General features: G+C 42.4%; 1 protein-coding gene across 2 annotated transcripts in view; it reads left to right on the top strand.

Annotated features, from left to right (window-relative positions):
* Positions 1-18,918, top strand: part of ADAMTS12 (ADAM metallopeptidase with thrombospondin type 1 motif 12) — a 366,676-nt gene that overhangs the window by 146,044 nt on the left and 201,714 nt on the right. For both annotated transcript variants that reach the window (XM_025389155.1, XM_025389156.1), the window contains exon 3: positions 3,891-4,035. In XM_025389155.1, coding sequence (XP_025244940.1) covers positions 3,891-4,035 — 145 coding nt within the window. The remainder of the gene's footprint in view (positions 1-3,890; positions 4,036-18,918) is intronic.

The following is an 18,918-nucleotide window of genomic DNA, read 5'->3' as shown; positions in this document are numbered from 1 at the left end:
TGAAGGGAAGGAGGAAAGATTACGGGCAACTCTTCTCACTCTGGGACTATTCTGAAGAGTGAGACAATCCTTCCCTATCCTTCCTCATTAAAGAGCAGTGGAGGTCAAATACCAGCTGGCTCACACCAATGCATCTCAGCCTTTGGTCTTATCCCCACCATCTGGGCTTACTGTATTTCTCCTAACGCAATATGAAGAGTCTGATTTAATAGGCCAGGGGAAATTCACCCCCTGTAACAAAATATTTTTTATTGGTCAGCCCCTAACTCTTGAAATGAACCAGTAGCCTTTTTGTGTTTGTGTGTATGTCACATAATTTTTCCTCCAAACAATTCAAAATAGGCTCAAAACTGACATTGGAAATCAGGATCATTGTTACCCATGGGGGATGTCATTGATCTGGAGAAGGAACAGGGAGTCTCTGAGCTGCTGGTAATGTTCTATCTCTGCATCTAGGTGTTCCTTTTATAAAAGATTTATGGGGATTTACAATTAGGATTTTGTACATCTCTCCATATGTTTATAATGCTTCAAAATAAAGTTTATTTTAAACAGTTTTTAGTGGACTTGGGAAGCATTCACAGATTTTTATTTTATTTATTTATTTATTTATTTTATTTTATTTTATTTTTTGAGACGGAGTTTCGTTCGCTCTTGTCTCCCAGGCTGGAGTACAATGGCGCAATCTCGGCTCACTGCAACCTCCACCTCCCAGGCTCAAGCAATTCTCCTGCCTCAGCCTCCCAGATAGCTGGGATTACAGGTGTGTGACACCATACCTGGCTAATTTTTGTAGTTTTAGTAGAGATAGGGTTTCACCATGCTGTTTCACCATGTTGGCCAGGCTGGACTCGAACTCCTGACCTTGGGTGATCCACCTACATTGGCCTCCCAAAGCGCTGGGATTACAGGCATGAGCCACCGTGCCCAGCCAGATATTTTTAACTTAATTAAAACAGGTAGGTGAGTTTATTTCCAGAAGAGAGTTAGCAGTATGCAGAGACTCCTGGATACCAGGTGGGAGAAGAGCAGATGACATGGAGGGTGAAGGGACATGTTTATCTTGGAGCTTTAGCCTATGATTCATCCTGCCCAGGTTCTTCTGAATGCCCAGTGTAAGTCCACACTAAATTGGATACTTTTTCCTCAATTCCATTTCCATTCTCCTTTAAAGATGTAAGAGAAGTGAGCAGGTTGCAAAGAAGACCGAAATGGAAACTATTTTCTTTGGTTCAGGTACAGACCTGGTAACCGAAGAAGGTGGTTCTCTTGGGCAATTTGCTTCAGGGAAAGTAGGAGCCAGCCCTTTCTTTGGAAAGCAAACCATGGGTGATTTTTTTCTAGCATGACGCTAGCTCCAGTTAGATGGGAGGAGACCAATAAACTGGGCTCACCTGGGTACTAGATGTACAAAGCTCTGCGTTTATATGTTGGGAGACAGAAGAGGTGCAGAGTTTAGCTGAGGAATTCCCCACCTCTCTCTCCCCACAGCTGCTTCATCCCCTCTCCTACCTGTTCCCTTCTCCATGACAAACACACAGGATCATGGGACCAGCAGCCTACTGCATGTCAGCAGATCTCCGGCTTCTCTTCTGGTGGATGAGTCAGCAGCTCTCACAGGTTTCCAGGTAGCTTCTGAGAAACACTGAAGTTGAATAGGTGATTTCCATGTGCACCCTGGCAAGACCGCCTTGTGGAGGAATGCAAATGGAGTAAGCCTTTAGGAAGATGCTGGTTTGGTTCTCAGGCGTTCTCATTCATGTTGCGTGTAAAATGGTTATTATGTCCTCAAGTGGAGTCCCATCTGTTTCTTCTGTGCCAGTCGGGTCCAAAATTTGAGACTGAAGAAATACCAATAACTCCTTCATCTTGGTGGTATCTTTTGTAGTTTTTCTCCTTCAAAGACATCAGTATTGGGCTGATAGCAGGTGCACTAATGGCCATTCATCCATGGAATGAATGAGCTTTCTGACAACAGGTTCACATTCTCCTCTTGTGCCTGGTCTCTGACTCAGAAGAGAAATGGAATCAAAGCTCAGCACTGCACAGAGTCTGTTTCCCGCTATTTTATGGCAGTTATTTCACAACTGTCTTTGGGCCTTGTCTATTCTTCCTTCCTGTTCCAGAGATTATCTTCAGAGACAGATACTGAAAAAAATGTCTTGTTTTCTCAGCAATGTCAGCATAAAAGCAAATTGTGTCAGATGTAACTGCTATTGGAGCTGGTAGTTAAAGTATTACCCCTCTGAATTTATAAAGCAGTTTGCATGGCACTTTTACAAGCTTCACCTCATTTGATTCCCCTAACAGCCCTATGAGGTAGTAGGTGTTGCCCCCTTTTACAGAAGAGGGCTTTGTGCCTCAAAAAGTTTGCATGACCCATTTGAGGTCACACAGCTGTTCTTATTACTCCCAGTAAAGTGCTCTATTTTTTTCTATGGTGCTTATTATTAAATAAATTCCAAGGTCAGCAATCAAAATAGGAAGCCGATTGTGAGGTTTGTGTTAAGATCTGGTTACATTACTGTCTACAGTGAAGCACACATTTTGGAAAGACTCCCAAGTCTAGAGCTGTCCGGTGGAGACCAGCGTTCCTCTTTGTTGGTGCCCTTCTTGCCTCCTGACTGTGGGGGCTCCTCAGCTTGTCTTCAGACTCATCTGCAGAGCAGGAAGCCTTGAGTTACTGAGGAATAGTGAAAGGAGCTTGAACCTTGAAAGCCTTGTGCAGTTTCCTTAAGCCCCCATGTTTCCAAGTTCAGTTTTGCAACCTTAACATTTACTGAACTGCTATATTGACTCTGGAGACCCTATTGCAATAAACTGACATAGAATCAGAGATCCAGAAAGAGCCTAATGGTAGGTGAGACTATGAGCCAGGCCCTCTTCTAAGACCTTTGCCTATATTAACTCATTTACTCTTCATAGCAACCCTTGATTTATCCTATTTTTCAGCTGAGAAATTAAAAACTCAGCCAGTCACTCCTATTGCATGGAGGAGTTATTTAGTTTGAACCCAGTTTAATTCCCTAGTCTGAGCTCCTGATCACTTTAATGTGATGCGCCAAGCAGTCCGTCTAGGTCAGTTCCTTTGTTACATAGACTTAGCGTTGAGATCCTGAGAGTTAAACCTGGATTCTTAGGAGATCATTGACAAAGCAGTTTTCTAAGCACCTCAAATGGGCACTAAACATTTTCCTGAAAGGACAAGAGAGTTGTAGGTTAGAGCACATCTAGACCTGACCTCTAAAAGGAGTTACTCATTGGCCAGTGTTCTGTAGCATGTCACTGATTTTCATATCTGTGAAATGAGAACGTCCCCCTTTCCCTAGAAACTGACAGAGAGCTTTCTGCCGTAGGCCCCTGAAACTCAGTCTCAGATCAAGGACTTTGTATTATGTTTCTTCGTTTTCTTGAGTGAAGAGTGCCATTAAACACTCAGTTGTGTGAATATGTGGCTGGGCTACACCCATGCAGGCAAATGTTCTAAAAGTTGTCAATGGAGTGTGGGACATAGGTCCCAACTCCATAATAGAACAACTGGGAAACACTGGATCTTCATTTGGGATCCATAGATACCCAGCAATGGGTTTTAGAGGAATCTGTGAACCTAAAGAATTGTAGGCTGCATTTCGGATTCATGTGTACATGTGTACTTTTTTCAATAAGGTCACAAAGGGATCTGTGACTCCCAAATATTTAGTAACGATGACTATAAAGGTATTTCACTAAATTATTTGCATGTAACTCTTCTATGAGATCAAACAGCAGACTCTGAAAGCACTGGTCTTAGGAGTTTCAGACATACTCATAAGCTGTAGAATTTTTCACTTTGCTTTTTGTATGTATATAGAATTGGTTAAAATAAACTTTCTTGTTGAATGTATTTACAGACTGGATTTTTCCAACTACCACATGGAGACTTTTTCATTGAACCCGTGAAGAAGCACCCACTGGTTGAGGGAGGGTACCACCCGCACATCGTTTACAGGAGGCAGAAAGTTCCAGAAACCAAGGAGCCAACCTGTGGATTAAACGGTATTGTGACTCACATATCCTCCTGGATTGAGGAATCCGTTTTGTTCTTTTGGTTGTTTTATTAAAACATGACCTATTCTTATTCAAGTCTCTTATCTCCTCTGTATTCTTTTTTTAAAATATCTTCATGACATTCAAATCTCTTCTGTATTCTGTTGCCAGAAAGTGTACATTCTTGTTGGTTGTATAAACCCTTTCACTTGTCAATACTTGAGTCTCTGCATATTCTTAATGAGAAGGAAATGAAAGCATCTTTGCCACATTAATTGATGATACTTATAAGACATTTATAATGAATTTTTTTTAAAAAAACTCTTCTGAATAGTGTAGAGGAAAATAGTTAAAATAAAGATGTAATGATTTTCAGTATTAGCAGTGTTATAATACATTAGTATAGAATATTACCAGACAGCTTGTCACATCTGCATATGGAAGGCAGATTTAAATGTTTGATGATGCTGATAATAATGTGTGAAGAAAAACTGAAAAAATTATCAACACATTGTCAGATGATGAATTCAGTAAAGCCTCTTTCGGCTACACAGTGTCGTGTCTGCAGTTTGCTGAGCTGCGTTCCCTGTCCTTAAGCCCCAAGAATGATCTGAATTGGTCCTCTTGGCCTTGTCCCAAATAATTTCAGGTAGTTTTCAGAAGTAAACTGATCCAAGTCACTTCCTTGCAACTCCCACATTCTTCTTAGTGTGTAGGAGATAATAAACTATGCATTAGTTTATCAGGATTGGGAATCGGGACAGTTTCTTAAATGTTGTATAATATCTCCTTTCTTCAGAGAAGAAAACAATGCCAGAGGGGCCATTAACAAAAGGAATCCCTAACATTATTTATGTGTCTTGAGGATTTGGAAACTATAGACCTCAAAGGGAAAACAGATGATGAGGGAGTGAGGAAAGGTAGATTCTGAAAAGGGCAGGAGGGACTCAGAACTGGAGCTTTGCAAACAGGAGAATGAAAGAACAAGGGGACAAGTGACTTCCCTACAGACTTTACCCAGACCCTATGCCAGATAGCAACTTCCCTGGGAGTTTCTTCTATCATCTTAGAGCATGTAAGCAATAAGGAACTTTTGAGTCTAAAATGTTTTCTGTACACAAAAACAGACAACTGCTTTAAATTGTTAACTTCAGTAAGTTACCGCAGCTTTGTTTTAAATTAGATAACTTACTGGCTAAATCCTCTAACAAGTATCAAGAAAAGGGATGAAATATATCATGTGGCTGATTTGAGTGATGAAGGTATCAATACAGATAAGTTAGTCTCAATGTGAATATCTAGCGTCCTCTTGTTTGTCGTTGATCCATCACCTGGATAATTGCCCAGTTCTATTACACTCTGGGTGATGGGGAACACTTTGTGATCTGGTACCTTTTAAATCCCTAGAATGTCAATACGGTGGAGAAAGTTACTAGCATAGTGAGTGAACTTGGCTGGACACTCGCTCCTGTAGGCATCCTTGCTCTGTGAAATGAGTGAGGCTATTCCTCATCTACCCACCTTGAACACCACTCTCTCACAACTCCCCTATTGAGGCAGAGTTAATTACAAATGAATTGAGAATAGCAAATATTTAGTCATGAAAACAGAAGGGATGGATTGGAAAAGAGTGGGGTTTACAAATATCAAGGCCCCCTATTAGGGCATGGGCAACTCCACAGTTACAATGTTTGTCATCCCATTTCATGTTGTGCTTCTAGGCCAGTCTCAAGACTTTCCACTTCTAAAGAACCTTCTCTGATTAATGCCATACTATCTTTGCCTTGCTAATTTCTCCACCAGATGGGATTTCTCCATCAGATAGAATTTCCACCAGCTGTAATTTCTCCACCTTTGTATCTTGAGGTACTAAGCAAGTATGAGAGAGTATCTGGTAGAGAAATTCACAAAAAGGACACTCTTACATCTGCTTAGTACCCCAGAGTGTTAGAATTGAAGAGCTCTACTAGAAGAACCTTTGGGGGTGCCTTATGTAGCTTCCTTCCTTCTTTCACCAAAGAGATAGTTGTGTCTCAGAGAAGGGAGAGAATTGTCAAAAGCATCAGAGTAATTGGTGTCAGAATATAGCCAAGCTCACGAGTCACAGTTCTATTCTACCTGAAGCTTTATACGGTCTCCAGTTTACTTTGTAAGTCTTCCTTGAATATAAACCTTGTTTCATCAATAATTCTCACAAGCCCTATTAGAATAGGTATTCCCTCCCCAGTCAGTGTGTAACAGAGGGTTCAGTGCAAAGTAGGAATTCAGTAAGTCATCAAAAAGGAACTGACAAAGGGTATTTCATAGCCAAGAAGATGAAGCTAGAGTGTATTAGTGTCTAATATACATGTCACTCATGGAAAGAAAAAAGAAACATGCCTGTTCCAAATATTGAGGAAGTATCAACTGTGTGTGATCATTTCTCTTCCTCAGACAATACGTGTAATGCATAGCTACTCTTTAAACAGTAGGTAGAGATTCAAGAATTGCTAATGTGCTTGTGACTATTCTTAAACCACACATGACGTTTAAAATGTTTAAATCTTGGTATAATGAAATGTTCTTGGCCTTGCTAAACCAGGTCATTGCAGTGTTCTTATACTATATTGCCCTGCAGAGAGGACAGAATTAACTGACAGTAGTGGTATCATTAACCAACATTAAAGTACGTTTCATGCAGGTCAGTTGATGTTGCCAGACTGAATCACTGTGATTATACGAAGAAAAGATCACCTTTACCATATATAAAGCATTTTGCTTTTGTAATGTTCAAAGAGGAACACTCTAGATATTGAAGAAAGATGTAATTTAAAAGTACCCCAGTGCTTCAAGAGAGAAAAAACATCAATTCATTTCTCCTAAAATCTGTCCTTTCACTCATTTTTATTTCCCACATAGAAAGGTGCCCAAGTGTGACAATATGTCCCTTATCAATGTGACTTAATTTCTATTTTTCAGGCCTTTAATGTGATGCTATTTTGTTTTTGATTTACTCAATTTTTAGCTACATTTTCTTAAGTTGTTTTGCTAGTTTTGTTTGCTTTTCTAAGCTTTATGTTTGGTAAGCACTGCTGAAATTCTTGTTTCCTCTAAGATCGACTTTCTAGAATCTACGGTAAACAGTGGGAAAATATAGCTTGCCTGAATTAAATCCAGGGGAAATTTCAAAACCTCGTTTTATCAGCGGAGACAAGCTCCTTTCTCTAAGGCTTTTTGGTGAGAACATGATCACACTGGGATTTGAGTGGTGTTAGATGGAAGTCTCTGTGGGAACTTTTGTTCCAGAAATCTGGGGAAGAAGAATGAACACTGGTCAGATCAATCAGATGAGAACAGATACTGGGTCATCTATGGCAGAAAAGGGTCCTGGCAGGTAAGGTTGGAGTCTGGGATTTCATGCATTAGGACTCTAGGCTAGAAAAACAGGGTCTGGCTCCTGGCATACATGCTTGTGTTCAAAATATATTCATTCATTCAACAAATATCCATGAGGTATCTTCTTTGCACCAGGTTTTTCCTAGGGTGTTTGGGTAGAATTGTAAATAGAATATAGCTCTTTGTCTGAAGCACTGACAGCTTGGGTATAGGACATGAGTAAGTAGAGATCTAGTCCTGGCTTTATCTTTATAATATATAGTAAGACCAACAAGAGATTTGGAATCTTAAGGACAGTTTTATACTTTTTGCTACACAATATTGAGTTGCTAGGATATGTAGCTACAATTCATTCATCTTCTCTTCTGTAGAATTTCCATCTCATGGTTCTTTCACACTCGATCCAGTCTCCTTTGAGTAGATCTGAACTGCTTGCAGGCTTGGGCTATTATACATTATGTTGAAAAGAACCTTCTTGTCCATATTTCCTAGTACACAGGTTCATAGATATTCCAGTACTGGGTTCATTCCACCCAGTAGTGGAATGAAATTAGTAACCAATAAGATAAATATGTCTATGACTTTAACAGATAATGCAAAATTGTTCAAGAGCAGTGAACGAGAGTTTCCATTTTCCCATATTCTATCTAGTACTTGGCATTCTCACTTTTACATGTAGTTAGTCTGGTGAATATGAAGTGGTATCTCAATATGTTTAATGTTAAAATCACACATATCCTGTTGTGAATTTGGGCCCTAATCTATGGGCCCTAAATCTAAGGCTTGTGGCTATAGATTCTTAATTAATAGTTGTCTCCCCTGGACCTAGAGTCAAGGCCCACTTTGTTTGGTTAGTTTACTTACTTTGTTTGCTTGTTTTCTGGTTTCCTTTTTCACTTAGTCCCTAGACTGACTTTTCACCCTATGAGTTCTAATGTCTTTTTTCCCCAGAGCAAAAATAGGGAGCAACAGATATCCCAGATGAGCTACCAGTGCCATGTGCCAGTCAGGGTTCAATCAGATAAGAACAACCAGTAGGAAATATATATTAAGAAATTCATTATAAGAAATTGGCTCATGCAATAGTGGGGGCTGACTCGGCAAGTCCCAAATTCTTGGGCAGGCCAGCCAAAAGGTCAGGCTAGAACTCTCGGGCACAGGCTGAAACTGCTGTGCCCAAAACAGACAACATTTCTTCTTCTGGAAAATCTCGGCTCTGCTCTAGACCCAGTTCTGCTTTTTGACTGATTAAATCAGGCCTGCTACATTATGAGGAGTCATTTTCCTTGCTAACAGCCAACTGATTATAGGCTTTAATCACATCTACAAAATGCCTTCCTAGCAACACCCAGATTAGTGTTTGATTGAATAACGGGGACTGCAGCCTAACCACGTTGACACGTAAAGATCATCATGCTGCATCTTTTACTTTTTCGTCTGAATTGGTTTTTTTGCTTAATTTTTTTTTCTACTTTTGGCCTCTGAGGATTTCTTCTTTCTTTCATGTTTTACTATTGTTAGGGGCTTAGTACTGGAGCATGTTTAAGAATATCTGGTCTATTGCAAGAAATCAAAGCCTCAAGTGAACTTCTTATCTAAGACATTCGGAAATTGTGAGTTGCTTTTGAAAATTACATGCTCAAATATAAATAAATGTAAATGGTATAATACCATTAACACTAGCTCCTTGGAATTTATTAGCTTGTGAGAGCACCAATCTGATAAATCAGAACAAAGTTATAAACCTGGGGGATGTTTATAATTTTGTTCCGATTTCATGGAAATCCAGTGAGTTGAAGATTCTAAGTGACCACCATACTCTACATTGAGTTTGACATTTACTCAATAGATGGTACTATTTGTTTTCCTTGGCTAACACAAACATTTCTTGACACAACCTGCCTGAGTCTTGTCTTGAATTTCTTGATTACTTGATTGCCTTGTGAATAGAGGTGGTTCCACAGTAGTTTGTGCTTTGCTTTGCTATGAGGTAGTGAACATTTTAATTGTTGCTCTATATTTGTTTTTTATTGTTTCTTCTATTTTTGGAGGGGTGACATGTGCATCTATATTATTATTATCTGCTATAAGGACTGGTGGAAGGATTGATAAAGCGCTTCACGTTTTTACTAATGAGAGGGATGAAAAGACTGTTGGTGAAAATTTGGGGAAATGCTTAATGCATGAATGTATAGGGAGATAAAATAATAACCTTACTAGTTTTGTTTGCTTGATAAAATTCGAGACCAAGACTTGAGTTACTCAGAGTGCCAGAGGCCTCAGCATAGTTTCTCTGTAGCTCTGAGATACTCAGGTTTTTTTTTTTTTATTTAAGCCTTTTTTCATTAACCAGCCTTCATGCAGATAATCTTCTTTGCATTTCCTCAGCAGTGGATATTCTTTTCGTATGTTCCTTCATCCCTTCAGGTGCCTGGGTTTCCATGTCCCGAAAAGGAAACGGCTCTCCTGGAAACATAACATCTGCTTGTCTTATCTCCTCCAGGATGCTCTGTGCTGAGCCCGTGCTGTCACAGTGGTGGAGGCTGCACTGAAGTGCGGAACTGAACTCAGAACAGCCAAGAGCACTGTGGGAGGCATTCTGGGGTGGGAGGGGGCCTTTGGATCAATATGAGCAAAGGATCAGTTTCACCTGACAGATGGTTCTTTTGTAGGACAGAATGTCCTAATGCTAAAGAAATGTTACTTGATGTGTTCATTATCTAAGCTCTCTGGCATTTCCCACAACTCTGTAGGGCAATGAATAAGTAGCTTCGAGCTTGGCCCTTCATCATTCCTGTGCTGCCATCTGCCTTGGGTGGAGGCAGGAGGAGGCTTGTTCTGTTCTGACCCACCTTCTGGCTTCATCCTGCAAAGGCCTGAGAGGGCCTCTGAGCTTTCTACCCCTCACCCGTAGAGTCATCAGAAGTTCTGATGAAAAAGTGAGATGCACTCTAAAGGAAACCAACAAGGAGCCGGGTACAGCAGCTCATGCCTGCAACGCCAGTGCTATGGGAGGCCTATGTGGGAGGATTGACTGACCCCAGGAGTTCAAGACCAGCCTGGGCTACATAGCAAGACATCATCTTTACGAAAAAAATTTTTTTTTTTAATTGGCCAGAAGTGGTGGTGCACACCTGTATTCCCAGCTGCCCAGAAGGCTGAGGCAGAAGGATTGCTTGAGCCAGGAGATTGAGGCTGCAGTGAGCTATAATCATGCTGCTGCACTCCAGCCTGGATGACAGTGAAACCCTGTCTTTCATTTTTTAAAAAAAATGAAACAAAACCCAAAACAAATTACCAAATTTCTAGCTTCAAAGCTCTGTGTGGCAAGTAAACCCCTGGTGAGGTTGGCCTTCTTTAATCCATGTCCTCAACCAACTCACATTATTACCAAGTCCTGTCATTTCTGCCTCCCTAAATAGTTTTCTAAATTGTCTGGCTTTCCCCAGTGTCATTACTGTGCCCCAGCATCTGTCACCTCTCACTTGGATGATTGCAGCAGCTTCCTCACTAGTATACTTACCCTTGATGTCTCCCATTAGAAGTCAGAGAAATATTTCCAAAACACAAATCAGATCATATCTTTCCCATGACTAAAGCCTGTCAGTGAACCCATTACCCTCAGGATAAAGACCCAGCTCTTTTAGTACCTTTTGGGAGCGCATTCTCTTGTCACTCCAAATATAGCCTGGTGCCATCCTGACCTCATTTGTATTATTTAAAGAAGCTTTGCTTTTCATCACCGCTACCCCTTGCCCTTAGATTTCTTCTCCCTGAAACTTATTCTCTGCAAATGCTTTTCTGAATGACTTCTACTTATTCTGTAGGACCCGCGCATGGCTTCCATTAGAACACTACCTATTTCATACCCTACCACAGGCTCTATCATATGAGTATCTGCCTGTGTCTTTCCCTAGACAAGAAGCTCAGTGGGGACAGGAGTCATGTCTGCTTATGCCCAGGGGTGTTCCCAAGATTTGTCAGAGTTCCTGGACACAGCAGGAACTTAAATATGTGCAACTAAAGTATTGAACTTACTGTCTGTGATGCATTTTATAGCTTATTAGATACTTCTATTTTACCTATATGGAGCCAGTTTAAACCCTGAGGATAGCCACCCTTTCCTGGAGGAATTTAGTGTGTGCTCTGAATGGCCTGCAAACCAGCAGTGGCTGCAACTTACCTCACTCCTAAAGAGGAATGTGCACCAGAGACAAAGATGTGGCAAAGGTTGTGGCTTGTGGCCTGACGGTGTAGTTAAAAATAAAAGGACTCCTTAAAATCTTTATTTTGGAGAAAAGCAGATTGTGTATGTATTTATGTATCAATAGAAGGAAAGAAGGGTGGGTGGATGGGTGGATGGATGGTTGGATGGATGAATAGATGGATGGGTAGACGCAGATAGGAAAAGAAAGAAAGTTATTTCATTTACTTAATGAGCTCCCACACTCACACTGTGCCAGACACCAGGTACTTAGGATACAAGGGTGAACAAAATATTGAAGCAGGCAGGAATGTAGAGATGGAGACCTAAGAGAGCTCTTGGGTGGAGAGGAGCAGGTGTGTTCTCTAGGCAGATACAAAAGAGGCAGGAGCCTTGGAGGATGATACCAAAGATAAGGCCCTGAGGCCCAGCCAGTTGGCCACAGCAATCTTAGCAAACTGGGTGCTTGTCCCTGAGCCTAGAGCATGCATACTTTTTAGTTTCCTGTAGGCAGTGGGAGGACAAATTCTCATCCAGTCCGCTAAGTAGATTTCTGGCATTCTTCCAGTCTCATTTCGAATAGTGCCGCCTTTCCCAACCCTAGACTGCCTCCGAGGCCTGCTAGCCCCCACCGTTTCTTGAGCTCAATCTGCATTCTGATGTGGCCCCTTGTTATCATCTACCTCATCTCCCACCGCTCTCCTTTTCCTTGTCTGCCTCCTCAGTGTTCCCTGAAGTGGGCTCACTGCAAGGCCTTTGCCCTGGCCGTTCTCTCTGCCTGGAACACTCCTCTCCCAAATTTCTTTATGGCTCACCCTTTCATGCTAATCAGCTCAAAATACCCAGAGAAGCCTTCCCTGACCACTGTTTGAGATGGCTTCCCTCCATCACTTTGCAAGCCCTTTATCCTACTTTATTTTTTCACAGCACTTGTCATCACCCGACGTTATTTTAGCTGCTTATTTATTTATTGGTTTATTATCTGTCTTCCATGAACCAGAAATATGCTCCATCCAGGCAAATACTTTCTCGCTTTTGTTCTCTGCAGTATCCTTCAGTTGCCTAAGATAGAGTTGGCCATAGTCGTGAGCATCTGGTAAATGCTGAATGAATGAATGAATGAATGAATGAATGGGTAAATACATGAGTGAATTATAGCTTCATTAGTGATTATCCTATTGAACTTGGATCTTATTTCCACCAGTAGACACATCTTTGTATTTTAAGTATCAAGCCTAGTATCTGATGCATACTAATTATTTAACAAATGTCTGTTAATTAATTGCATGAGCAAAGGATGTGTGTTTGCAGTGTGGCACTGCGGGTGTGCGTAGATATCAGTCTTACCTGGGGCAAGGGTCTCAGCATTCCAGAAGCACTGGGAACCACTGAGACAAGGCAAATGTGTTCTTTGGCAGCAACTAATGTTAACTATGAATGTGTCCCACAGCTTGATTAATGCCAATGTTTGGGAAAACAAGCATTCCCACCCCCACAGTGTCCCATTTCTGTGCAGCAGCTGGAAGTCTCATACATCACCACATTTTTTTTTTTAATGTGGTGATATCCTTTAATGGGGAAGGAAGTTTACTTGTTAGATTTGACATCGGATGTTTGAGGAAATTATCAATGTACTTTATGCTCTAATCCTCCCCTTCAAAGGCAGATTAATGAATCCCCTAGGGCACTTTTTGGGCCAGTAAGCCAAAAATGAGAAAGTTCAAGACCTTTAATTACATTGCTTTGTGTGTCATTGATTGACCTCCTTTTTTTTCAAGAAATTTTAATTTGTCAGGTACTAAGGGACACAGCTCTAAACCTGTCAGATTAGGCCCTGCCCTCAGAGACTTACACTCTAGTGGAAAAATAACTTAAACAAAAAATCACAAAACCATATGCATGAACATGGTGACAAATGCTATAAGAGTATCTAGCAGAGGAATTAATGTAATTAGGAGGGTTAGAAATGTTTCCTCAAAATAAGCCACAAAAGTGGTTTTGGTGTAATGCCAGCACTTTGGGAGGCTGAGGCGGGCAGATCATGAGGTCAGGAGATTGAGACCATCCTGGCCAACATGGTGAAACACCCCGTCTCTACTAAAAATACAAAAATTAGCTGGGTGTGGTGGCATATGCCTGTAATACCAGCTACTTGGGAGGTAGAGGCAGGAGAAACACTTGAACCTGGGAGGCGGAGGTTACTGTGAGCCGAGATGGTGCCACTGCACTCCAGCCTGGTGACAGAGTGAGACTCCGTCTCCAAAATAAAAGTAGGTTTGGATTCTTAGGGAGCCATTTTCCAAGATTGCTTCTACTGGTATTCAGCACTTGAGAAGTGGTATCTGTTAGGAGCTAAATAGTGTCCTCCCCAAAATCCATATGTTGAAGTCTTAACCCCCAGGACCTCAGAATGTGACTGTATTTGGCGATAGGGTCTTAAAGACTTAATTAAATTAAAATAAGGTCATTATAGTGGGCTTTGACTTTTCCCTCATAAGAAGAAGAAATTTGGACACAAGCATGTCCAGAGGAAAGACCCCATGAGGACACAGAGAGAAAGCCTCATCTGCAAGCCGAGGAGAGTGGCCTCAGGAGAAACCCAACCTTCAGATACCTCATCTAGGCCTTCCAGCCTTCAGAACTGTGGGAAAATCTGTTCCTGTGGTTTAGGCCGCCAGTCTGCGGCACTCTGTCATGGCAGCCCTAGCAGATGAACACAGCATCCACTGGCCATCCTGCCGGCACAGAGCTCCTTTACTTCTGCCAACCCAGGAGCGCTAAGCTACACTGTGTGTGCAGCAGGAAACTACACATACACCCATCAGTGAAGTTTTGTCAGGGCTGGCTGCATGGGACTATGGTTAGAGGCCACACAAGGCCTTACACTAGAAAGAGTTCCATGCTTGGGGTGTAGTGCTTTGAGGTAGCGTCTTGAAGTTTTTAGTGTTTTTAATATTTGAATGTGCGCTTTGTAGGTGAAGTCTGAGGAGACAGTGGAGCATGGGCTGCAGCCTGGGACATGGCTTCACTCACGGCCCACCTCCTGCCTTCTGGAGTTGGGTTCTCTGTCACTTTCTCCCTGGCCCCTTGGTTCCCTAGCCCCACCTGGCCTCTCCCTTTCTGCTCCAATCCCACTACCACTGGGACCCCCTGTCTTGGGCAGTGACCAGGTCACATGGAAGCAGGGAGGCCTATGCTTCATTATCCCTGTATGCCCCTGGTAGGAGCCTGGGTGCAAACATGGGGAGGGTCAGGATTGGGTGTGTGCCCCACAGTGTCTTAGAGTGGGACATGGCAGTCATCCTTCTCATCCCAATATGGCATTTGGCAGATGACTCAGCGGACCTCTCACCCCCACAGCCCCATCATCCAGGTACCACACACATCCCTGTGCAGAGCTTTCAATCCTTTGGGAGCCGCCCATCTGTGGTGGACTGGAGTGGTGGGCCCCTCGGCGAGGGGAAGACTGACCTCCCTGCCCCAGACCAGAGCCCTACATTTTTATTTTGCACTGTGTTCTACAAGTTATGTAGCTGTGCCCGGGATTAGGGTTGCTTTACTTGCAAAAAATGGAGGTGAATCTGACACACATTAATGATATACCTGAGATTGCTATATTATTTGCCATAGATGAAAAGCAATGATTATTTATTATTCTTTTTAGTCTTGCTTATTTACAGTCAAATGAGTTTTACATATTTCTCTCTTCTTCACGTTAGAGTTGAGAGATAAATGAACTGGAAACTGGGAGAATTATGTTCTGGTACCACCTCTGTCATTCTCTGACTTGGGCAAGTTACATAAATCCCACCCTTATTTTTCCTCATCAGTTACATGAAGGGGTTGGAATTCTCTTAACTTTCGTAAGTTATGAGTCTTTCTGGTTCGATTCTGCAATATCTAGAAACAAAGCAATCTCGGCATTCTTTATTCACACTAATGTGGTTTAAAGCCCATCAAGTGGGCTTGTACACACTGGCATCTCACATCTAAAAGGGAAGATCTTGACCCATCTTTCTGGTAACCCCGACATCTGTCTCTCAGGTGCTTTCTCCTACCAGGCCTTCTGCCTTCTTTCCACCCTTGCCCCATCCCTAACAGCCATAAACTTAGAAGCACAGGCCCACTGCTCCTGGCACTCTGCCTCTGACCCAGAAGGGACAGCCAGGACCAAAAGAGGCGGCAGAACTTCAGGGTTATGGGTGAGTGGATGTGTCTAGCTCATCATCACACATCAGAACATTGAAGGGAGGAAGTGGCAGTCCTAGAAACTGAGTCTGGATGCAAGATCCCTAATATCTGTCAGGGAGAGAGGTGAGAATATGACAGATTTGAGTGCCTACTTATCCAGGGCATGGCTCCTTATCCTGGCATCAGATGTGTAAGACCACACACGTACGCACACATGCATGCACATGCACATATACACGATTTCTTCTGAAATGTGGTATTTGGTTAAAAAGACTCCACATGCATTTGAGTAGTGTCAAATACAACAGGGCTGTTATTCTAAGTTCAGGACCTAGCGTTTCAGCTAAACTCAGCCCAGTGGGGGTGTGTGTGTAGTGTGTGTGTGTGTGTGTGTGTGTGTATGGAGAAGGTGTATGTGTTTGCCTATATGTGTGTGTGTTTATGTGTGTGTGAAAGAGTGTGTGTTGATGTGTGGGGTGTACGTGTGTGTTTAAACATTCGTCATGCCACACACTGTCAGCTCCAGGAGGTAAAGATGGCTTGCTCAACTGTGATGACTCAGGGATTTATGGAAGTTCTATCTGTTCTCTTTAAAGGCAACATGTTGAAAGCCTGAGGTATTCTCTCAGTCAACAGAGGAGCTCTTTGTTTAACCTAACTAGCAAGGGAGTCCCAACACCTCTGAACAAAAGGCTTTCCCTTGCTGGAGAAGTTGTGCTAAGAATAGAGCCAATGTCAGCCCCACCAGCAGCTGACCAGCACACTGGCCACATGTCTTAGAGAATTACTGCTGCTAAATTGACATCAGAAAGGGCAGAAGGCTCATGAAACGTCTTCTCCCCACTCCATCCTCTCAAAGACATTGCACAGGGAACCAGCCTTTGTGCCAGCTCCTCCAGAACACTGGCCTTGGCTCTTTAGCTCCTTGCCAATAGGATCAGCAGTGCTGATGGCTTGAGGACTGGCTCCGTCCTTCCTGAGCCAGGGCAGTGCCATGATGCGGAAACTGACCAACTTAGTAGGTTTCCCATGGCACTGATGTTGATGTGCAGAAGACAGGCATTACAAATGCAGGTCTGGTGGAAAGATCAATTTTTGATACAATATCTGCAACTGGGAACCATTCCTAACCAAAGGACAGGGCAGGTGACCCGTGACATGAGAGGTGAAAGCTGAAAGCCTTTTCTAATTAGCTCTTTGTGGGACTTTAGAACTCTTTTGGTCTCATTTCCCCTGGAATATACAGGAGGCATCAAAGACACTTAATTTACATACCTTCATCTCTTGAGAACAGTTCCAGCCTAAAGCAGCTATTAGCATTGGAAAAGTTCACCTGATTGGCGAGATTCTGTACTTTATGCCTGAGTAACAAAAAAAAAAAAAAAAAAAAAAAAAAAGTCAAAGGGCAGTGCCAACGGCCACAGAGCAGTAGTTTATCCACTCCTGCTCCTGGTTCGGAGAATGGCACTTATCAGGGACTGGTGAGAGGGCAGCGTTATGGCCTTCTAAGATGGGGAGGCCATTATCAAAGCCCCCAGGTAGCCCCATCCCACACACTTTCTACTAGCGCCCATATTGGGATGAATCCTCTGGCATCTCTCTTAAAACTTCAAGAGACCTCTTTAAGATTCTGTAGTTGGGTGAGCCTGTCTGTGCTCACGGTAGCCTGCGGTTAAGGTGAGGGCTTAACAGTGGTACCAGGAAGTTTGGATTCCGACGAGCTGGCTGTCCTTGGGCAAGTGACTACTTTCCTACTGCTATTACTTCTTGTTTCTATTTTCTCCTCTGTAAACTGTGGGTAATGAAAATGTTGCACAAAGGTAGGGTGGGTGAGTGACAGCTGCAGGCTCACAGTTCCTGAAAACTGCAATTCCAAATTCCAGAGCCCCCTGAAAACCAAAAGTCTTTCAGTGAATGTTCAGCAAACTCCCTTGGTGGCAAAACTGACTTGAATTAATACGAGGCAATTTATGATACTTTGTAAATCTCAGCTAGTGAGACTAGTTGCACATTTTGCTGCAGAAATATCCACGTGTTTGATTTCAGGGTACTACCCTGAAAATACCCAGGTATTTGGAAGCATAGAATATAGGAATTAAATGACTTTTTAAAAAATTTGTGGTAAAATACATATAACACAAAATTTACTATCTTGACCACTTTTAAGGGTGCCGTTCAATACTGATTGTATATTCACATTGTTGTGCAACCAATCTCCAGAATTCTTTTTACTTGTTAACCTGAAACTCTGTACCTATCAAACAACTCCCCATTTCCCCCTTTCCCCAGCCCCTGGCAACCACTATTTGACTTTCCAAATTTCTTTTATAATTGCAAAAATTCCAAATTCCAAAACACATCTGGCCTGACAAGCATTTCAGATAAAGGACTAGGAACCTTAATTAGGGAAGGGAATGGCTAACATTTGATAGAGTCGCCGCCTGTCGAGATGATCCTGGAAGAGGGAGTTCTCCCAATCTTACAGGGGCCTGTCGACCACAGCACACTGCTTCCCAACATCGGTGCCCTTTTGTCAAAGATGGCAGAGTACCAAGAACAAGGGCCACTGGATTCTTACCAGAGCAAACAGAATGCAGGTACTTGCACGGGATGTTGGATACCTTCACCTTCTTTTCTGTTATTCCCTTGATCTCAGCTTTTCTCAGTAAGCAGAAGAGCACATGTTGGCAGCTGGTTCTGGCATCTACTTTTTATTTCCATTCCAGGGACCATGATGTAGGATGCTTTTACAGTGAAAAGACATGAAAACCTTTATGCAGACTGAACTCGTGGGGAAGATGCTGACAGTCTGTTTAGAACTTGCTGGAAGCCACTGAAGGCCGGATTTATCCGTTTTGCAGAACTCTCTAGGAATCTTCGGGAAAGCAGTAAGGCTAACCCTGCTGTTCCCCAGCAGATCACAGAACGGGGACCGGTTCTGAATCATGTTCCCTATCACTGGAATAAGACAGGGAATTCCTGATGAGTTTCATAATGTGTGTGAGTGAAAGGACAACACAGACTTGTTATTGAAAAACCCGACAGTGGTCAGGCATCGTTATTGGAATGTCTTCTCCACACTGCGCATTCCGTAAACATCCTGGGGAAATGTTGAGGTTACT

Source organism: Theropithecus gelada, chromosome 6 (genome assembly GCF_003255815.1).
Source record: "Theropithecus gelada isolate Dixy chromosome 6, Tgel_1.0, whole genome shotgun sequence".
In the NCBI taxonomy this organism is placed as follows: domain Eukaryota; kingdom Metazoa; phylum Chordata; class Mammalia; order Primates; family Cercopithecidae; genus Theropithecus; species Theropithecus gelada.
This window is presented reverse-complemented; position numbering and strand designations above follow the sequence as displayed.